The 21,028-nt window shown below is 42.4% G+C and overlaps 1 protein-coding gene and 1 pseudogene across 4 annotated transcripts in view; one reads left to right on the forward strand and one right to left on the reverse strand.

The window, feature by feature from the left end:
- The window catches only part of ERG (ETS transcription factor ERG), a 118,624-nt gene that overhangs the window by 83,980 nt on the left and 13,616 nt on the right, over window positions 1-21,028 (forward strand). For 3 of the 4 annotated variants that reach the window (XM_061627670.1, XM_061627671.1, XM_061627668.1), the window contains exons 3-5: window positions 10,554-10,705; window positions 18,153-18,356; window positions 19,134-19,214. In XM_061627670.1, the coding sequence (XP_061483654.1) occupies window positions 10,554-10,705; window positions 18,153-18,356; window positions 19,134-19,214 (437 nt within the window). The remainder of the gene's footprint in view (window positions 1-10,553; window positions 10,706-18,152; window positions 18,357-19,133; window positions 19,215-21,028) is intronic. The other variant, XM_061627669.1, reaches the window with a different exon arrangement.
- LOC133386425 (5S ribosomal RNA) lies at window positions 7,256-7,374 on the reverse strand (annotated as a pseudogene).

Here is a 21,028-nt window from a genome sequence, read left to right on the forward strand (position 1 = left end):
AATGAGGTGTCCAGTGCAACGTCTACCACAACTTCTTAGGAACGGTTTGAGTTGATGCGGCCTGATGATGTAGACAAGGTGCTTGCGATTATGCAGCCAGCAACATGTTCTCTCGACCTTTGCCCTTCTTGGCTTGTTAAAGCTTGCTGAGGGGGGTTGACCGAGTGGATCCAGGGTGTGGTCAATGCATCACTGCAGGAGGGAGTGGTCCCAGCTGCCTTGAAAGAGGCGGTGATCTGACCACTCCTGAAAAAGCCCACCCTGGACCCATTGGTTTGTGACAACTACCGACCAGTTGCAAATACCCCCTTTTTAGGGAAGATAAGTGAGAGGGTTGTGGGGCCGCAGTTGCAAGTACTCTTAGACGAAACAGATTATCTTGACCCATCCCAGTCTGGGTTCAGGCCTGGTAATGGGGCTGAATCGGCCTTGGTCACCCTGATGGATAACCTTTATTGGGAGAAGGACAGGGGGAGTGTGACCCTGTTATTCTTACCTGATCTCTCAGCTGCTTTTGATACCATTAACCATGGTATCCTTCTGGGCCGACTTGGTGAGATGGGTATTGGAGGCACTGTTTTACAGTGGTTCTGATCCTATCTCCGGGGTCGCTCTCAGAGAATAGCATTGGGTGACTGTTTTTCGGCCCCCTGGCAGTTGTGCTGTTGTCCCCCATGCTGTTTAACATCTATATGAAGCCCTTGGGAGCAGTCATCAGGAGCTTTGGGGCGAGGTGTCAGCAGTATGCTGATGATACCCAGCTCTATCTCTCCGTAACATCTGAATCAGGAGAGGCCGTGCAAGCCCTGGACCACTGCCTGGACTCAGTGGTGGGCTGGATGAGGGCCAATAAACTGAGTCTGAATCCTACCAAGATAGAGGCACTGTGGGTTGGTGGTTCCCGAGTTTGGATAATTGGTCAATTGCCTGCTTTGGATGGGGTCGTACTCCCTCTGAAACAGCAGGTCTGTAGTCTGCAGGTGCTCCTGGATCCATCTTTGTCGCTAGAGGCCCAGGTGACCTCAGTGGCTAGGAGTGCCTTTTACCAGCTTCAGCTGGTAAGACAGCTGTGGCCGTTTCTGGACTGGGATAGCCTGACCAATGTTGTGCACGCACCGGCAACCTCCAGGCTGGATTACTGTAATGCACTCTATGTGGGGCTGCCCTTGAGGTTGGTCCGGAGGCTGCAGCTGGTGCAAAATGCAGCGGCGAGACTGCTCACTGGGGCAGGGTACTGCCAACATGTCACCCCACTGCTGAATGAATTGCACTGGCTGCTGATTTGCTACCGGGCCAACTTCAAGGTTCTAGTTTTGGTGTACAAAGCTTGGGACCAGGATACCTGAAAGACCGTCTTATCCCTTATATACCTAGCCGATCACTGTGCTCTGCAGGCAAGGGCCTTCTGCAGATACTATCTTATCAGGAGGTCCATTCTGCACAACATAGGAAACGGACCTTTCGTGTGGTGGCACCTACCCTGTGGAATTCTCTCCCCTTAGGGAGGCTCCATCTCTGTTATCTTTTCGGTGCCTTTTGAAGACTTTCCTCTTTCAACAAGCCTTTTAAGATGAGACCTGTCCCAGTCTGCGTCTGTGTTGGAATTGCTTTTAATTTTTTTTAAACTATATGTTTTTAACCCTTTTTAAAAGATGTTTTTAAAGCTTTTTTTAAAAAAAAATTTTTTAAGGTTGTTTTGGTGTATTTTAAGGCCTATTTTTATGATGTTTTGATGTGTTTTTAGCACTTTTGTTTGCTGCCCTGGGCTCCTGCTGGGAGGAAGGGCAGGATATAAATCAAATAAATAAATAAACAAACAAACATCATCCAGGGGTAACCTTGCTAAACTGATATTTTAGTTCATATAACCAGCTTAGCACAAATCATGCAAATAAGTTTGGAAAAATTCCACAGAAACTGTGGGATTATGGTTACTTAATTATTTCTATTTATATCCTGTTTTTTCTCCACGAGCTCTGGGTGGTATACATGTGCTTCCCCTGTTTTATTCTCACAACAATCCTGTACACTAGGCTAGGCTGAGAGATAATGACTTACCTAAAGACACCCAGTGAGCTTCATGTCTGAATATAGATTTGAACATGGATCTCCCCTCAGACCTAGTCTGACACTCCAACCCAGGGATAACCAACGTGGTGCTGTCTCACTTCCATCAGCTCAAGCTAGCATGGCAATGGTCAGGGATGATGGGGGTTATAATCTAAAACATCTGAAGGGTATCACGTTGGCTACCCGTGCTTTAACTACTACACCACACTGGCTCTTGTGTGGTTTTCACATACAAATTAATTCCTGCTGATGGCCAGCATGCTCTATTTTGGCAACCTCAAGCAGGCATAGGAAGAGGACTGTGGCTTCCAACTCACTCTTTATTTTATGGAACCACAAGCACAATGTGCTTACAGGTTCTTGAAATGAAATGCAACTTGGGAAATGTAATCCATTGCTATTATAATAGAATTTCTATAAAATAATGAAAGTAAAACTAGAAAAAAATGGATTTAGAAAGTTGTAGGCCAACTGGGAAGCTACTGTGGTTTTGGTCTTTGTACCAGTATATCAGATTTCAGAATTCTTCCAGCACCAATCTAATTGTAAATTAAGTATATAAGGAACATCATTTTGTAACTGGCAAGTTAGAGCTCCCACTCCCTTAGTCCTTTCTTCACTCTAACCTCACACACAAGAAATATTGAAGTGTCTGCTATAATGGAGAAAGGATCATGTGTAGTAAAACTTAAACCAGCTGTTTTCCTGCATTGCAAAAACAAAGAGCAGTGCTGGTAATATTTATAGCTTGCTTGGCCTCCACTGAGCCAGACACTGACTGCCTTAATTTGCTATGATGGCCTTGAGGCACAAAGCAGCTGGAATGTGTGAAGGATCCAATGAAAGGTGGCGGGGTGTGTGTCAGTGGATTTTCTTCACATAACTTTATTCTAGTGTTAAGCCAGGTTCACATGAGAGCTAAAATCCATATTGAATTTGAAGCTTTTCCCTTCGCAATAGAGTTCCACGGTTCACACATGTCCGTCCGCCCTACCTTCCAATTTTCTCTTTTGCTGGTTTGCATTCGCACACATTCGCATCTATTAGTATTGCTGTTTCTTTGTGGCCCCGCCCCCAAATTTAAATGTTAACTCCCTCCAGAACATCCCCATCGCTAATCGAGAAGGGGAGGGGTTTTCTGTCAATTTCACGCTAAGGGGGAGACAGTGGGGGGTGCAAATCACACCAAATTACTTTTTTTCTGTTGTCAGTTTCATTTCCTCTAGACAGAGCCCTTTTTTGTGAAGGAATGAAATGTTTATAGTGTGCAGTGTGTATATTTTTGTGTGTGTGTGTGCGCGCGCACACAATCTCTTTGTGAATGAGACAGCTGCATCCCATCCGGAAAGTGTTAGATGGGAGGTTGGGTCGACCCCCCCTCTCCTTCCCCTCCAGAAAACCAAGCAGGGCCGCCCTGGCACATCCCATGGCAAGTCCTGCTCTCTGGACTGCATCTCTTCCCACCTCCTTGGTCGCGGGCAGCTGGCCAGCAGGACTGCTGTCTGTCTCTGCCGCTGCCGCCACTGCCTCGAAGAGAAGGGAATAGGAGGGGCTGCTTATCTGCCTGCGCCCCAAGCACCAGTCCTACATACCCACCTGGTCACTTCCCCACAAACTGGTGCAGAGTGAAGCGCCTCCTCCTCCCCCCCCCGGCAGAGAGAGGCACAGGGGAGAGTGGCAGCACAGAGCCTCTTCTCTTCCCTCGCTGCCCCCGCCTGACTTGTAAAGTAAAATAGCGAGCGAGTAAATGGAGTGCATCGCTGGTTTAAACGACTGAGGGAGGGAACTTGTTGGGGGGGGGAAGGCTAGAGCGACCGGAAGTTTGTTTGTCAGTGGCAGGAAACAGAACGATGTCCATGGGCAGTGTAGGGGGGCAGAGAAAGGGAGGATCTAAAATGGCAAACAACCTATGCAGCAACCACACACCAGGTTGGCACCGAAGCAAGTGCAGATTTTCAAACCAATTTCAGATTTTTATCGCATTGATTTAATCTGGATTTAAAGGCAATAGCAGCTGAATGCAATCGTGTTGGCAAAAACGTCATGCAAACGGTCCAAATTAAAAGAATCTGCAAAACGCACCAGATCCGCTTTACACCAGAATGTGATCAAGCCCACATAAAAATATGGCATAATGCATATGTGTCTTGATAAACCTACATCACGATTCATCTGATGTTATTGGTACTTGTCTGTAGCATTTTGATGTGTGAAATAGGACTGTGCACCACATTTGGTCGAGGCCTGAGCTAAATTGAGCCTATTCAGATGTTTTGGGGCCTTGGTCGAGTCAGGTTCTGACAGCCATGGATTGCTACGGGTCAGATGTGATGACCCAGAGCGACCCAGGATGATCAGGGGGAGGGCATCAGGCAGCAAGAAGAGGCAGCCACAGCGCTCCTTCCTGCCTGATGAGCAGAGGCAGCGATCTTCCAGTGGTGTGGGTGCTGTTATGTAAAGGCCCTTTGCAAAACAGCATCCCCTACGATACTCCCTCTGCTCATGAACTGATGGAGCAATCCTTAGGGGTGCTGGCTTGCAAGGGAGGTTTCCTGTAGGAAAGCCCTTTCCGCAGACAGCCGGGATCACTCCCTCCACTCATGAACCGAGGTAATGATCCTTGAGGGTGCTATTTTATAAGTAAAACAGTATCATGCAGGATAAACTGACCCCACTCTCAGTGAGCCCTGACCCCACACTTATTTGGGAGTGGCTCCAAGCCAGGCCAGGTGCTCCCTGGTTGACCTGGAGTGGGTTGGACTGATGTTCTCCTCTGGATTGGAGCCATAGGATTGATACTGGGGTCTGTGCACAGCCCTAGTGTGAAATTGCCCGAGGTGACAGTACCATTTTTGACCAGAGATCAGCATAAAAGTAACAGTGGATTCCAAGATAATGGCTAGGCCTTGTGAATTTTGGTCTTACTATGTGTCCCTGAGCTGTCATGCTTGGCAGTCACATTTTTAGTTCTGCACATGTACACCCTGCAAACCAACAGGCATACTATTTAGCTTTACTGTGCTGAGGTCACAAACTCACTCCTCTGTCCTGGAAGTCTCTCAAGGGGCCTTGACCCTCAATGCCAAACATGCCTCTAAAATTCTTTCACCCATGCCCTCTTCTAGTCTCGGGCAGCTACTGACTGGATTCATTGACTGCTATGCAAGGATTAGGGATGTGATAGAATCCATCTAATTCAAAATTGGTACTGAATTTTCCATTAATTCATTTACTCTCTATCATTGCAGACCAGATTTTTATGTAGAGACTTTCCACACCTATTTTCCAAAACATTTCTTTAAAATCTGCCTGTAAGATACTGATATTAAAAACGATAATTTTATCAATATTTCCTTTAAATTATCAGTATTTTCTTTAAAAAATGTCAATATTAATATTGATATTTTTTGTAAGGGGAAAAACGGATCAGTAAAAGCAGCGACTAGTAGACAAAGAATGAGCTTGAATCGATCCTGGCCTGTTAGGTTGATGGAATGCTTTCAAACCGGCACTGGCCAACGGATCCCATCCCTAGCAGGGATTCCTTTGCTTGTTCTCTGGCTGGTTCGTGCATCCTAGTAGTACAGCTGGGTAGTATTGAATATTCATGTATTTGAAATCATATTTCAAATACGATTTCAATTGTATCTCTGATCTGAAACACACAAAGAAAATATACTGAGTTTGATTAAAAGTACTTTCCCCCTTCTGTATTTGGTATTTTTGTAATGTATAGGAGATACATGCTGAAAACAACACAGGCAGTTGGAGTTTTAATGTGTGTGTTTTTTGTCCTAGTAAACCTGGAGGCCTTTTTTTTGCTCACTAAATATTTTGTGCATAGAATCTAGTGACTAAACTCCCTCTTGCACATAGAGTGAGAGGTCAGTTGAATGCAGAACAGTGATGAATAAATCAGTAATTAAATGCAATGCCTATACACTGTCCTATAGAACACCAAAAAAAACAATTTTACGCTTTGTAGTTGAAAGGCAGTGAGTAAAGTGGAGAAACTCTACTTCTCCCTAACATCTTGAGTCAGGAGGGGCTGTGCATTATCTGGACAGTTGCCTGGGTGCAGTAGTGGACCAGATGACAGCCAACAAACTGAGCTTGAACCCTGGGAAGATGTAGGCATGGTAGGTTAGTGGTTCTGGAAGATTGGCCAATTGCCTGTTCTTGTGCTTCCTCTGAAAGTATAGGTTTGGAGTTGGGGGGGGGGCTCCTGGATCCATCTTTGTTGCTGGAGGCTCAGGTAGCTGCAGTGGGTAAGAGTGCCTTTTCCCTGCTATGGCTTGTATGCCAACTATGGCCATTCTTAGACAGGGATAGTCTGGTCATGCTGATTGATACATTGGTAACTTCAGTGCTCAATTACTGCTGTGTACTATATGTGGGGCTACCCTTGGGCCTGGTTCGGAGGCTGCAGCTGGGGCAAAACACTGCAGCTAGACTTTGGATGAGGACAGATTATTGCCAGCCCATAACTCTGGTGCTTTAAAGCTTGCATTGGTTGCCTATACCCAACCAGGCCAGGTTCAAGGTTCTTGTATTAGTTTGCAAGACCCTTAACAACTCAGGCCCAGGATACTAAGGGACCACCTCATCCCTTATATCCCTGCCCGGTCACTGAGGTCTTTGGGGAAGCCACTATTAATGGTCCCCAATGGCTGGGATACATGGCTCATATCCACATATGTTCAGTACAGGTCAAATTTTATGGAACTCCCTTCCAGTTAAGGTCAGACAGAGACCCTCCCTGTTGAATGTCCGGCACTTACTGAAGACTTTTTTTTAATTCTAGCAGGCTTTTTAACTGAATTCTGATTTCATAGCTTTAACTCATTTTTAGTAATTGCATTGAGTCTCGTGTAGATACTTAGGGACTACTGTAATTAAGCTGTATATAAATTGTAAAAATAAACAAATAAAATAAACAAACAGCATATAACAGGCATTTAGAGTGCCCTGTTATGAGAGACCAGTTGGATGCAAAGCACTGATAGGTCTCACACTCACAGTAGCCACAGACAATTCCATGTGCGTAGCTGGCAGGATATTGTTGTTGTTATATGCCTTGAAGTCGATTACGACTTATGGTGACCCTATGAATCATTTTTTGATATATTCATAGGGTTTTCATGGTAAGAGGTATTCAGAGGTAGTTTACCATCGCCTTCCTCTAAGCCTACGGCACCTGGTATTCCCAGGCGGTCTCCCATCCAAGTACTAACTAGGCCTGACCCTGGTTAGCTTCCGAGATCAGACGAGATCAGGCATGTTCAGGGTAGCATGGCCATAGGGCAGGATATTACCAATCCCTCAAAGGAATATATGTTGAGACCTTAAACATTAGCTTTGAAGAAGGTAATACAGCATTACCTAAATAATCTTTTTTTTACTGTGCTGCTGAATTTGCAGTAATTTAACTGATCTTACAGAATAGATACAATAAATATTAAATATAGAAAAGAATTTTTAAAATATAAGCTCATATAGTAAGAAGTGCCTTAAATGAATTTCTAGTAGCGTGAATAAATGGCACTATTTAATACATATATTAGTGGTATTGTTTACTTTGGAAATATTGTTGTATTCCGTTTTTTAAATGCTTCCAAATTAACCTTGATTTTATATATAAACCACATTTCAGAAATTCCTCAGTTGTGGAATTCTCTTAACATTCATTTGGCTCCTTCTGTTCTAGCCTTCAAGAATGCCTTAAAAAATTACCTTTTACTCTTGCCTTTCTTTAAGAGAATTTTGGTGCTCTAATTCAATTTCATGCTTCATACTCTTTTTGAGGTTCTGTTTTTTGTTTCTCTCTGTATGTTGCTTTATGAAGGCAGGGCCTTGAAAAGTGGATAATAAGTCTCTCACACACTCTCTCTGTGTGTGTGTGTGTGAGAGAGAGAGAGAGAGAGAGAGAGAGAGAGGTTAATGTGTAATGAAGTGTGGTTACACAGCACTAAAATAGCATACGCTTGTGAAGAAAACCTCTTGAGTCCTAAAGTTCTGAATGAATTACAGCTAGGCTGCACTCTTTGTACTGGACGCATTTCTCTCTAGGCTGCATTTCTGTTATTATCTTCTGTCCCTTGGCTATTTAGAAATAAAGCAGATTGACCTTGAATAAGCCCTCACCTTATAGGCAGCCTCTTTCTTGATATTTGTAAGCTACTGGCTGACTATATATGTTAGACTTTCATCTTCATATGGTGGGTGCCCATTATGCCTACCCTAATCCAGCTCAGCAATTAGAGCAAGGGTTCTTAACCTGGTGGATGGACCCCATTTATTGATTTATGGGGGTCCATTGCTTTCATTAGATTCTCAAAGGGTTCTGTGACCCAAAAAAGGTTAAGGACAACTGCCTTAAGGGATGCATCAAACTTCAAACGGATATGTAGACTCTCTAAATTTAAAGTCTATTTACACTTAAAAAATAAAAATAGTTCCTGGCTTCAGATAACAAAATGCACATCATAATGTTGTCAATTGTGCAGGACACATATGCATTTAAACGGCTAAGTTTCCTTGCAGTAAACATGAATGTAGAAACCCAAGCTTTTCCCAATAACTTATTCTGTGTATTTCAGGGAAATCAGGTCATTAAAAGAGCAAATAAAATTAGAGTGAATTGGCTGTAATGAAGCTGGCACTGCAGTGCTGAGAGTTAAAAAATAGTAAGTGATTTGGCTGCAGTTCAAGGAGTTTTGCTAGGGGTGCAGAAGGGCTTTAGCATGTAAAATCCCCTCCCCATTTGTTTGTTATTATGGTTGAAACTTGTTTCCTAACTTCTGGCACAGGTGCCACTTGTTTGTATGTTGGGGTGGGGTGGTGAGTCAGATTCTCCACTGCACATGTGGAGTTTACCTAGTGGCATTTTGGACTGGGACCTCAGCTAACTTGCCTTTTTCTCAGTTGAAGGTAAAATTCTAGAGCTCATGCTTCTGGATTCTAGTGAGGAATGCTAATTTGGCCTTTTCTCATTTTTCTCTGTTTATATTCAGTTCAAAGACCCACCCTAGCAACTCCAAGAAGTCTGCCAGATACTGATTGCTACCACTCAATCTTTTAAAGAGTAGACTGAAAAGTGTTTATTGTACTTTTAATGCATGATTGCCCATGGCAATAGTACAGACTAAAACTGATGTTATACTTCATTGTTGCAGTAAGAGGTTTATGTTCTTTGCATTCCAAGGACTTTTCAGAGAAAAGTATTATGTAAATTTGAAAAACAATATACTGGCTGCTACTAGCAGTTCTTTTCTTCTAAATTATCATTCAAAATTGTTTTTATTTTTAAAAAACCTGCAATTATTTTGGTCCCACTAAATTTACCAGTATTCTTATTTAGCTTTTCCCTTCTTTCTTGTGTGTGTGTGTGTTTGTGCATGCTATAAAGATTTAAAATAAAAACATGTCTGAACATTTAATTCTGTTTCTGCATATGGCTGCTTCTGTGCCAGCCATTTTCTTTAGAATTAATGTTGTTTGTTTGCTCTGCTAAGGTGAAAAATCCAAATGATCAACACTCTTTACCATTGCAGTCCAGTGTTTTCCATGTTGTCCTCCAATCTTTCTGAAGGCTTGGTTCATAAGTGCTCAGCATATGGCCAGCTCAGTGGTTGTAGGTATGGTACTGGAATTCCTTCCTCAAAAAGGCCTGCCACATTACATAACTTTCTGCTAACAAATACACCACCAAGTCTTTGAGAAAAGCTGAGTGAGTTAACTCTAGTCTGATGTTTAGACTGGTTTGTCTCCTAACAGTTGGGCGGTATGGGTTTATATACTGCTATTTTTATGCCTGTTTTTATACAGGCGGGCCCCACTTATATGGCAGGTTCCGTTCCAAACTGCCGCCGTAAAGCAAAAATCGCCATAAAGCAGAACCCATTGAAGATAATGGGGCGCGTTGCGTAAAAATGACGCAAAAGCGCAAAACCGGCCTTAAAACGGGGAATTTCCCCTAATTGAAAGCCGCCGCATCAGCGGAACGCCGGAAAATGGAACGCTGGTAAGCAGGGCCCTACTGTAATGTTGTTTTATGCTGATTTATTATATTTTTATTTTGAGGTTTACTGATTTGTGCACCAATGTAAAAAGACAGTATGCATATTTTGAAAAATTCAAAAGACGCAGCAGTCTGTGTCCATCAGGCCTAAATTACTTGCCTGCAAATCTGAGCTTAGGTCTCCGTTTCCAAAAATAAACAGATTATTGTCCATATTTGTTTCTTTTTACAAAGTCAGATCCTTTAACATTTCAGGTTTTTACAGACCCAGCCAGCATCCATCAATTGAGGATCTGGAATATATGTTTTAGAACTTAATGTAGACACCAGGAACAGGTTACATGAGAGAAGTTTTGGAGATCAGCATCTTGCAAAAGTCCTGCAGAATCTCTTGTGAACTTGCTTACTGAAAAGTATTTTGAGTTGTTCCCTGTTATCCAGGAAATCTTAAATTGTTCCTTAGGAATTCCCCTGATAATTGCAGTGTGGCAAAAGGAGGAAAGATGGCCAGCAGTACAGAAAATGTTGGCATGAACTATGGAAGCTATATGGAAGAAAAACATATCCCACCACCAAACATGACCACCAATGAACGGAGAGTTATTGTCCCAGCAGGTGAGAAAATACATGTTTTTAAATAGTCTTTTCAAACAGGTTCTACCCAGGCACTAAACATAGCTGGCTATTAAGCTTAAGCATGTTGTATTCCATGCACGTGCTTAGGAACATAGCACTAGCAGTTCACATGGTAGGGCAGAGCTGCAATGCTAGTTCCCGGGCAGGTGTCTTATTGCCGCTTAGCAGAAGGGGGAGGTGGGGAGGTGATGGAGAGGTTGGCATCGTGCAGGCACACTGGCAGAGCCAATCTAGCACTTCTGCCAGTGTGCCTGCACTGTGCCAACCTCTCCACTGCCTCCCCCTTTGTAAGAGGCAGCAACACACCTGCCAAGAAAGTAGCATTTTAGCTCTACCCCACCAGGCGAGTCACTTCTGGAAACAGAAGTCTTATACTGAGTCAGAACATTCATCCGTCTAGCTCAGTATTGTCTATACTGACTTGCAGTGGCTCTCCAGGGTTTCCGACAGAGGAATTTTCCCAGCCCTACCCAGAGATGCCAGGGATTGAATCTGTGACCTTTTGGGTGCAAAGCATATGCTCTGCCCGCTGAGCTAGGGCCCTCCCTCAACTCTTCCCTTCTCCTCAACTCTCCTCCACTGAAATCAGCGGGGCTTAAAAGTGCTTAATTTAGGCTACATCGTCATCATTCCTTCTCAAGTTAATTGGTTCTCACATTTAGCTGCCAGTTATCAAGAGTTAGGGATATTGGAGAATTCCAAAGAAAATGGAAAAGGAAGCAGAAACTTCAGTCCGTGTGTTCATCTGTGATCAGGAGTGGAAATCAGTCAAGTGAATGCAACTGGTTTTTGTTCATATCCTTGTTGTTTTAAGTATGCAAACTATACATAATTAATTACCTTTTTCTTACATTGTTGTGCTGTTTCCTTTACATTGAAATGAATAAGTTACGTAAGTTACATAAATGCTTATGTTAAATAGACAGTGAGATGCATAACTAGTATTTGGCAGAACCTGAACTGCAGCAGAATGTAAACAGCACTGATTGTGACGAACATAGGTCAGGATAGAAATTACTGCCTTCTTACATCCCTATCAAGGGTACAGTAATTAAGCTATGGATCTGAATGTATGATCCAGCCCATAGCTAAGCATTTATAGTCTTGTGTATGATTTTGGGAAAACACAGAAGCATTATGGCAGAAGAAAGGAGGCAGGAACTGTCAACAGGAATAAAAGTCTTTCTTCCATGAAACTCTTAAGAGTATCAGCACCCCATCCAGTCCAGATATATATTAACTGAATTCAAACCTGCATAACAGCTATTTTTATTTTAACCGTTGTGCAAGATATGCAGATAAAAGTATATTCCTTGACACTGCTCAAGTTCTTAAATATAAATGACTGCAGCTTAATGTCTGTGAATAAATCAATTATGTAAATTTGTTGGATAAAGCAATATTTAGACCAGTTTAACTAAGTCATTTTAAACTGTGGTCTGTGGACCCCCAGTGTCCACAGTATACTTCAGGTAGTTCACAAGACAACACTGAAAATAACACAGGAAACTGCTGAAGATCTTTTCCAGAGCAAGTAATGATACATTCAAAATTAAACTCAACTAAACTAGCATTCTAATGGAGCAGAACTGAGTGGGTGGGGCAAAAGGAAAGTAGAACCATTGTAGGTAATGTGTAGGTTTTTGCAGGCTTTGCATCTCTGAGGTACTTGCCTGCCAAGATGCTACTATTCAGAGCCAATACCTCAGCTAACAGAGGAAACTTGAGTTGTTATCCAGAAACATTTCACATGGACTCTCACATGTGGCCATGACAATGTGTTGTTGAATAAAGAATAAGCACACTCCATAAATGTGGTCTGGAATCTAAGAATCACTGGCCTCAGTTTGGATTGGAAATTTTTCATAAACAGGCAATGGTGTGTTTGATAAATATAGGGCCCCACTCATACTGCAGGTTAGGTTCCAGACCCCTGTCAAAAAGCAAAAACTGCTGAAAAGCGGATCAGCTGTAGCCCAGGGGTCTGGAACCTAACCCGCTGATTGTGCCGGAGGAGAAGATCAGCTGTAGTGCGGGAGTCTGGAACCTAACCCGCTGATCACGCCTGAGGAGAAAATCAGCTGGAGCGCGCTGCAGCTGATCTTCTCCTCCTCCGGTGGGATCAGCTGGAGTGCTGGAGTCTGATCGCCCCTGAGGAGAAGATCAGCTGCAGCATGCAACAGCTGATCTTCCTCTCCTCCGGCGAGATTAGCTGGAGCACGGGGAGCTCCAACCCCCGCTCCAGCTGATCGCCCCACTGGCGCTGTATTAGCGGAATGCCAAAAAGTGGGGTGCCAAGAAGCACAATCCTGGCCTGTGAAATTTGTGAGGTGTTTGACATTTGCTACTATGAGGTGAGGGCGTCGCTTACAGTGTGGGGATTTACTTAGACAGGAAGGTGTTCATAACCAAAGTGGTTTCCCCCTCCCCAGCTTGTAGACCCTCTAAATATAAAATAGTAATTAGTACACACACACACACACACACACACCTTTTGAAAAAAGCTGACAGTTTAAAAGTAGATGATAATCTAATGCAGCTAGTGTGTTAAATGTGGATGGGGGAGCAAGTGCTCCGTTGAATATTTGTGCAGGTTAGTTTTCAGCACAAAAGTAGCTGTTTCCTTTGATTAACACTGTTGATGTTCTATGAGTAGTATTCTGGTCACTGCACATCAAATGGGGTTGTTGATTCCTCTGTTTTATACGCATTTTGGGATTGTATATATCTGAGCCCAAAATCAAACATAATATTCTCTTACCACTTGCGATTTACCCTGGTGACTGTGTATATGGAGCTAATGCTTAATAAAAAGGAAGCTTGACCTTTACTCACAGTATTATAAAAAGAATTTATATAAAACATTTCTGCTTCTGCTGCATTGCTTAATGTTCCTACAGTTATGCAGTAGCAAGAATCTGGAAGAACATTAGCTGTGGCTAAAACGGCAAGCTGTAACTCTGTCAGTTATTTGCCAGGCTACATGCTGGTTGCACAATCTTCCATGCATATTCAGATAATGCTTTGCTTTTCTAAGCTGCAACAAACTGATTCAATTATAAAATGTTCAGAAACAGGCCATGAAACAGCACCACTCACCTGCAAAGCAATTTGGAAGAAGAAAAAATAAGCAATTGATACATTTTGTAGTCTTTGAACTATGAGTGGTCATAAATAGCTTTCTTCCATTCACATCTGTCTTAAATACATTTGGAAATTAATGTAAATGTTGCTCAGGGAGCAAGAGGTCTGTGGGCATAAACAGCTGTTTGCTGAGCTACACAATAAATATTTGGGTAGAGCTCTTCCATCTGACTGCCAGATGTTTTCCATTTATACACATCCATTACAGATTGTAGGATGATGTGGCAAAGCAGGAAGAAAAAGAAAAAAGTTTAATATAATCCATAGCTAAGCTAACTCACTGTCCAGGATTTGGTATTCATATTAAAATTTCTTACCCCCATTTTAAAAAAATGCAGTGTAATTCTATACAAGTCAGAAGTAAGTCCCATTGAGTTCAGTGGGCTTTTCTCACAGGTGAGTGGGTAACAGATTGCAGTCTAAGTCTCACTGGACACTGTGGTATTACTTCTGAGTAAACATGGACAGAATTGTGCTGTTAGACACAATAGGAAAGCATACACAAACAGATAATGTGCAGCTCTTTCCCTTAAAAGTAGTGTGCAGATGAACGGATGTCTAAGGGTTCTTCCAGATTATATCTAGTTGCACTTGTAGTTGTGCATTCTAGTGTATAAGGCACAGATGCCACAACACAGTGCAAGAGCCTTGAATGATTTTAGTTTGATCTGGTCTGTCAGTGTATCTGATATTTTTTAAGTAATAGGAATGAAGTTTTTCCTGTTGTGACACAAAATAAAACTCATTCTGGGGAAAATAGAGTAACTTTACCCAACTATCTTTTGATGGCTTGTCAGGCTAAATGTCAGGTTGCAGCTGATATGAAGAGATAAAGCAGTACACTAGCAAATAAAACAGATCGGCTCAAACAGAAAAAAGATTGCTATACATCTGTAATTTCACCCTTTCACTGACTACTGAAACCCTTTCATATAGATGGCAAAGATGATAGCCATTTCATAGATATCTCCATCAGTGAGATAGATTAGCAGTGGACCCTGTCTCAATGTGGAATGACAAGATGCATCAGGGCATCAACATGATCTCCTGAGGGCTCTCTCCAGTCCTGAAGAACTTGTTTGATGCCTTGGTATTCTGGGGAGCTGTGGGAAATGAAGCAGGTCAGACAGCTGAAGTAAATGATGAAGAGCTCCCTGTGATGATAACTGGGCATGCACTAGAGCACAGAACTGTGCCTACTGTGTTATGATGGTGGCAAAGAAGGTGTACTTCTCGGCCTCCATTGCATTCTAGAAGCAAGGTTGGTCGTTTTTCTTAGTGGTTCAGGGTTTATTGACAACTTCCTCAGTAAATAGGGTGCTGCAACTCTGTCCCAGTACACAGGTAGCCTGCTGTGACAATTTTGCAAGACACTTTCTGGATAAAGTCACTTGCCTCCTTAACAACTTAGATGTTGTTATTGATACAGGTCCAGTGAAGGTCTCTAACACACCATCTAGTTTGGTTTTACAGGATCAGTTTCAGCTTCTGCAGCATGAGGACTTAGATAAGATGCTTGTAGCATTGCAACTGACCAAGGGGGGTCTTGACCCTGACCCATCACAGCTCATATAAGTGCTATGAAGGTTTTGACTGGGTGGGTCTAGGATGTGGTGAATACTTCTTGAAGTGATGAAGCAGTGCTTACTGCTTTGAAAGAGACAGTAGCACTGCCACTCCTGAGAAGACAAAGTTCACCCTGGACCTGGATGTTTTTGACAACTACCACCTGGCTGTAGGAAAATAAAACCTCTCTTGGGGGAAGGTGCTTGAGAGCATGATACTTGTGCAGCTCCAGGCAGTCTTGGGAAAAAAACAATTATCTGGACCTTTTCTAATCTGATTTCAGGACTGGGTTTAGCACTGAATCAGTGTGGGCTGCCCTGATGGATGACCTTTATTGGAAGGAGGAGGGGATGCAACCCTGTTGCTCTTGCTCAATCTCTCAGTAGCTTTGATACCATTGACCATTATATCTTGCTGTAACAGTTCCATGAGTTTTAAGGGAGTGGCACTGAATTACTGTGGCTCAACTCACACCTGAAGGATCAGTTTCAGTGGTAGCATTGGGTGTCTATACTTTGTTGCCTTGGCTGTTAAGCTCTGGGTTGTGATAGGGTTCCATTCTGTCCCCAATACTGTTCAACATCTATATGAAATTGTTGGGAGCAATCATTAAGGGATTGTCATTAGGGTATCATTAGTAATCTGATGGCACCCAGTGCCATTTCTCTCCGTCAGCTGAATCAGGTGTGGCCGTGCAAGTCCTGAACCAGTGCCTGGACACAGTGATGGGCTGGATGAGGGCTAATGAGCTGAAGCTGAATCCCAACAAACTGGAGGTCCTGTAAATAGGTGGATACTGTGCCTAGGAATTAGGCAGTTTCCCTGTTCTGGACAGGATTGCATTTCCCCTTAAGGAGAAGGTGCATAATCTGGAGGTGCTCATTGAACCATCATTGCCACCACACCAAAGAAGACTTGTGACACAGTTATGGGATAATGTTATATTTATTTAAAATGTAACAATTACATTAAATCCAATTGCTGCCAATTACCAAATTAAAGCAACTTCAGGCAGGTGAGGATACCTATCTGAGAGGGATTTATCCCTCCTGTTTACTGGGCATGTCAGTCTCTTCAGACCATGACTCCCTAGCAAAGTATGTGGGTAAACTTATCCCTCCTTGCCAGCGGAGTCAATCACGTGTTTCCAACCTCTGCATCCCGGCCCCGCCATACAGGCGTTCACCCTGATGCACAAGTTGGTTGCACAAGGACACCCCAAAGATCCCCACCAGCCACGCCTGACTGGCGGTTTCCTAGTGAGTGCCCTTTAATACAATGCCTCAGTCACCTATTTTGTACCCCACCTTCCTCACCTGCCCAAATTCCATGCCACAAGAGGGGATCAGCTGAAGCTTGATCCACTCACCCCAAAGAAAACAATACCCTCAAACCAACTCGTAAGATCCTCAAGAAATATATCAGAACCATACTCAGAGAGATGGACCCCATCATCGCGATAAAAGATGGGATAATAAAACCTGATTCTATCATGAGGGATGAACGCACCCCCAAGTGACAAAACCAAGTTCCTGACCTTCCTATTGACCCACCGCCTTGACCTATCAATTCTGTTGGGGTGTATTGCCCCCCCTCCAAACTCTACGCTCAAGCATATCCAACCAAACTAAGATTAGGTCAGGATAATGACGCTTAATTGATATAAGGTCACGAGTAGCCTGATGGAGTAAATCCAACCCCCGGCGTTGCACCAGGTCATTTTCACCTAAGTGCAAGACCAAAACATGAGGCTGCTGTTGAGAAGACATAAACCTAACAATAGTGGGCACCAACTCCCCCCACAACATGCCACACCTGGTGGCCCAAGAAACTGTAGCCCGAACTGATAACTGCAACTGGGTCCCATGCAACGAAGAAGCAGCTCTCTTGTGGGCCCAGAATAAGATGGAGTGGCCACACATGACGATCCTTGCCGGGATGGGAAGGTTCCTAAGGCCTGGAAAAAACAAAAACAAGAGGCTAAGAGTGCCTTTTTCTAGCTTTAGTAGGTGTACAGATCCAGCTGTGTCTGCACATGGATAGCTTAGTCACAGTGATGAATGCATTGTTACTTCAAGACTGGGTTTTGTAATACTCTGTATGTAGGGCTGCTGTTAAGGATACTTCAGAATCTGCAGCTTGGGCAAAATGATTAGGTTGCTAAAGAAACGCTTTTGCTGAAAGAGCAGCGCTAGCTGCCAATTTTTCTGCCAAACCAAGTTTAAGGTTCTGAGGGAAGGCCTGCCCTCATGTAAACCAGCCCAGCTACTGAGATTCCACTTTAGCATAATGCCTTCTCACAGTGAACACTGTTCAAGATATATGATAAGAAACATGAATGCTCAGTTATATTTTTGAATATATACTAACAATAGACTGACCTCACCACTCTGCCTCAGGCATTACCTGCAATTTATATCCAACTGAATTTAGTGGCAGAGTTTCCATTGAATTCTGGCTCCTACTGGGAAGAAGGGCGGGATATAAATCAAATAATAAATAAATAAATTCAGTGGGGATAGATGGCACCCATTATGTTTTCCCCCTCAGTTTTGGTTCCTTTTAATGGCATAAACAGACTCCTGGGATAAATTCACTGACCTAGAATAATTAATATTATTCAATAGCAGATTTGCCATAGGAGAAAAAGCTCAGTCAATTTAGTACTAATTCTCCATAACATTAACCCAGTGAAACTTTCTGCTTTTCAAAACAGATCCCACCTTATGGAGCACAGACCATGTACGCCAGTGGTTGGAATGGGCCGCCAAGGAATATGGCCTACCAGACGTGGACATCTTGTTGTTTCAGAATATTGATGGGAAGGAATTGTGTAAGATGACCAAAGACGACTTCCAGAGGCTAACACCAAGCTATAATGCAGACATTCTTCTCTCCCATCTACACTACCTCAGAGAGAGTAAGAAGTTTTCTTTGTTTCCCCCCTCCCCAAAAGGTTTGTCTGCTGCAATTTCCAGTGTAATACTTATTCCAGATTTCTTCTTTAAATGCTGTGCTGATACCAATATTTAAGTAGACTTCAAATCAGGGAAATGTTAACCATTTAGAGACTACAACAAAACCAAAAATCAGTTTGAATATCATCTACAAGAGTATTTGTAATATAATGTTTTTTCTGGTCACATGAATTTCTCTTCTTTCCATTACTGAAATGATAATTCCAAATGAATCATAGACATATTGATTTGTAAATAAATTCCAGGCATGATTAAAATGTATGTTCAATGTGTATGCACAAAGGAGCAGTTTATAAGACTCCCACAAAAATGTATAATTTTAGGGTGAACAAAAGAGCCCCCTAAATATAAATAAAATTAAACTCATAAACAACATTCAAGGAGAAGAGAAGACAGTGAATTAGTTATTTGAGAGACAGAAAAATGATGAAGATCTGAATAATAAAATGTGAAAGAACAAATTATATTTTAAAAAATTGGGCAGTGCAACACCAATATGACATTGTTTTTCATAGGCTTACTAGTTGTCAGTATTCTCTACTAATATTTTGAATTAATTCCCTGCTTCCAGCATTATCATAAACTGAAGCCCACACAGAGCAGAATGAATTGATGCTAGACTGACCAATAAACAATCCTATCAGGATAAATTAAAATGGTTATTAAGATAATTCTGAATATCTTTTTTTAAAATTTTGGTGTTGCTTTTTGTTTTGTAGCTCCTCTTCCACATTTGACTTCAGATGATGTTGATAAGGCCTTACAAAACTCTCCACGGTTAATGCATGCTAGAAATACAGGTAATGCTGTCACTGCTCCCCTTCCTATAGGCCATATTTTTTTAAAGTTCAGGATTTCTATCGGACAAATGCATGCTAACTATAAATTAAGAAAGAAGGCAGGGTTTAAGGGTATAAGTTGCTACCTTGTACTGATGGGGATTTTTATCACACAAACACACACAATCCATACACAGGTAAACCAGTTAGGGCCAGATGTTGTAATTAAGTCAGTGTGGATGGTGCTCTCCATGAGTTCCCATGAAAGAAATATTAGCCCCTCGGGAAGAGAATGCTCATGTACCTACATCTTTCCCATATGTACATGAACATACACACATGCAAACACTCAAATAATACTCTCTCCATTGCTTCATCTCCTATAAATGAAACAGAAAACAAAGGAGAACAAACATGCAGCTCGGCTGTACCGTTTCAGGTGGGAGATTGAATGTTTGAATGATCTCCCTTGCTTGGAAAAAAAATCCCTGTGAAAAGAATATTAGCCTAGCCTACTCCCTAATACTCTTATTTTCCATGTACAGGGAGGTTTGTGTAAATTTATTAAGCAGTTCATCACCTTACTGAGAGAAGAGTGAAATGGGTCCTTTGAAGAGGCTGGGCCATGGTAAACCTCCCCAGCGCTTTTGCAAGCTTCGCTTTTATCCAAGCAGAGCATAATTTAAATAAAGGGATCTGCTTTGAATGTCTTTGATCGATTGATGCTGGTCTGTTGATTTGCTGTAGCAGCAGCAAATGTATGGTGCTTACCATTCCATAGCATCTACCACTACCATAGGAGATAGATAGTTTTTTTGGATGTGGCATACCACATGGAATACCCTCACTTAGAAAGTTCACCTGGTCCCTATGCTGCCATCATTTCAGTGTCAAGTGAAATGTGTTGTTTGTCTTATTTTGATTTGCTTTTTATAGCTCTCTCATTTGTTATTTACTGATTCATTTTGTTATATTGCTACTGTCTCTGTTTTTATCGATTTTTTAAAAACTGATTCATCAGTTTTCTTTTTAGTTGTTTGTTAGCCACCCTGATGAAAGTGCAGGATATGTTAAAATAAAAATATCTGGCTAAAATTACAGAGCTATTCAGCTTCCACGCCAGGCAAACCTTCCTACATCCCAAAGTATATAATGGAAGAAGAGTACAGAGAATTATGCTTTACAGGGACATAGGAAGTTCACTTATACTGAGTCAGAACAATGGTTAATCCAGCTCAGTATTGTGTACACTAACTGGCAGCAGCTCTCCAGGGTTTCAGAGAGGAAGTATTTTCCAGCCCTACCTGAAGATGCCAGGATTAAACCTGGGGCCTTCCGCATAGAAAACAGATCTCTGCCACTAAGCTATGGTCCTGTGATGCCACACACACCTATTCTCAACACCATGTTCATACTATTGCAAAATAGTTATCTATTGTTGTAAGGGCAGGGAAGAAGCACCAAGGAAGCTGCATTAATAGGCTCTTTCTGTAGGTACTGTCTCATGAGAAGCAGAAGCATCAAAAGAAGGAAGCATGACTGATTAATGCTTCCTCAGCCCATGCTTCGTAGTCTCATACAAATAATGGAGAATGTATCTGTCCCCTCAGCAAGATACACATTCCATCCATGAAAGAGAAAATGTGCATCTCGCCTCAGGAGATATGCACATATCCCCACTCTTGCACAAGACCAAAAAGCATGGGGGAAGAAGTTTGAGTCCACACTTTTTTCTCTTGTCATTTCCATGCCTCATGTAGAGGCATCTTGCATCAATTTTGTGGTGTGAGTTATGTACAAGGCCACAACTTGATCAAGATCTACTGCATAGCTCA

The sequence above is a fragment of the Rhineura floridana genome, chromosome 5, assembly GCF_030035675.1.
Source record: "Rhineura floridana isolate rRhiFlo1 chromosome 5, rRhiFlo1.hap2, whole genome shotgun sequence".
Taxonomy (NCBI): domain Eukaryota; kingdom Metazoa; phylum Chordata; class Lepidosauria; order Squamata; family Rhineuridae; genus Rhineura; species Rhineura floridana.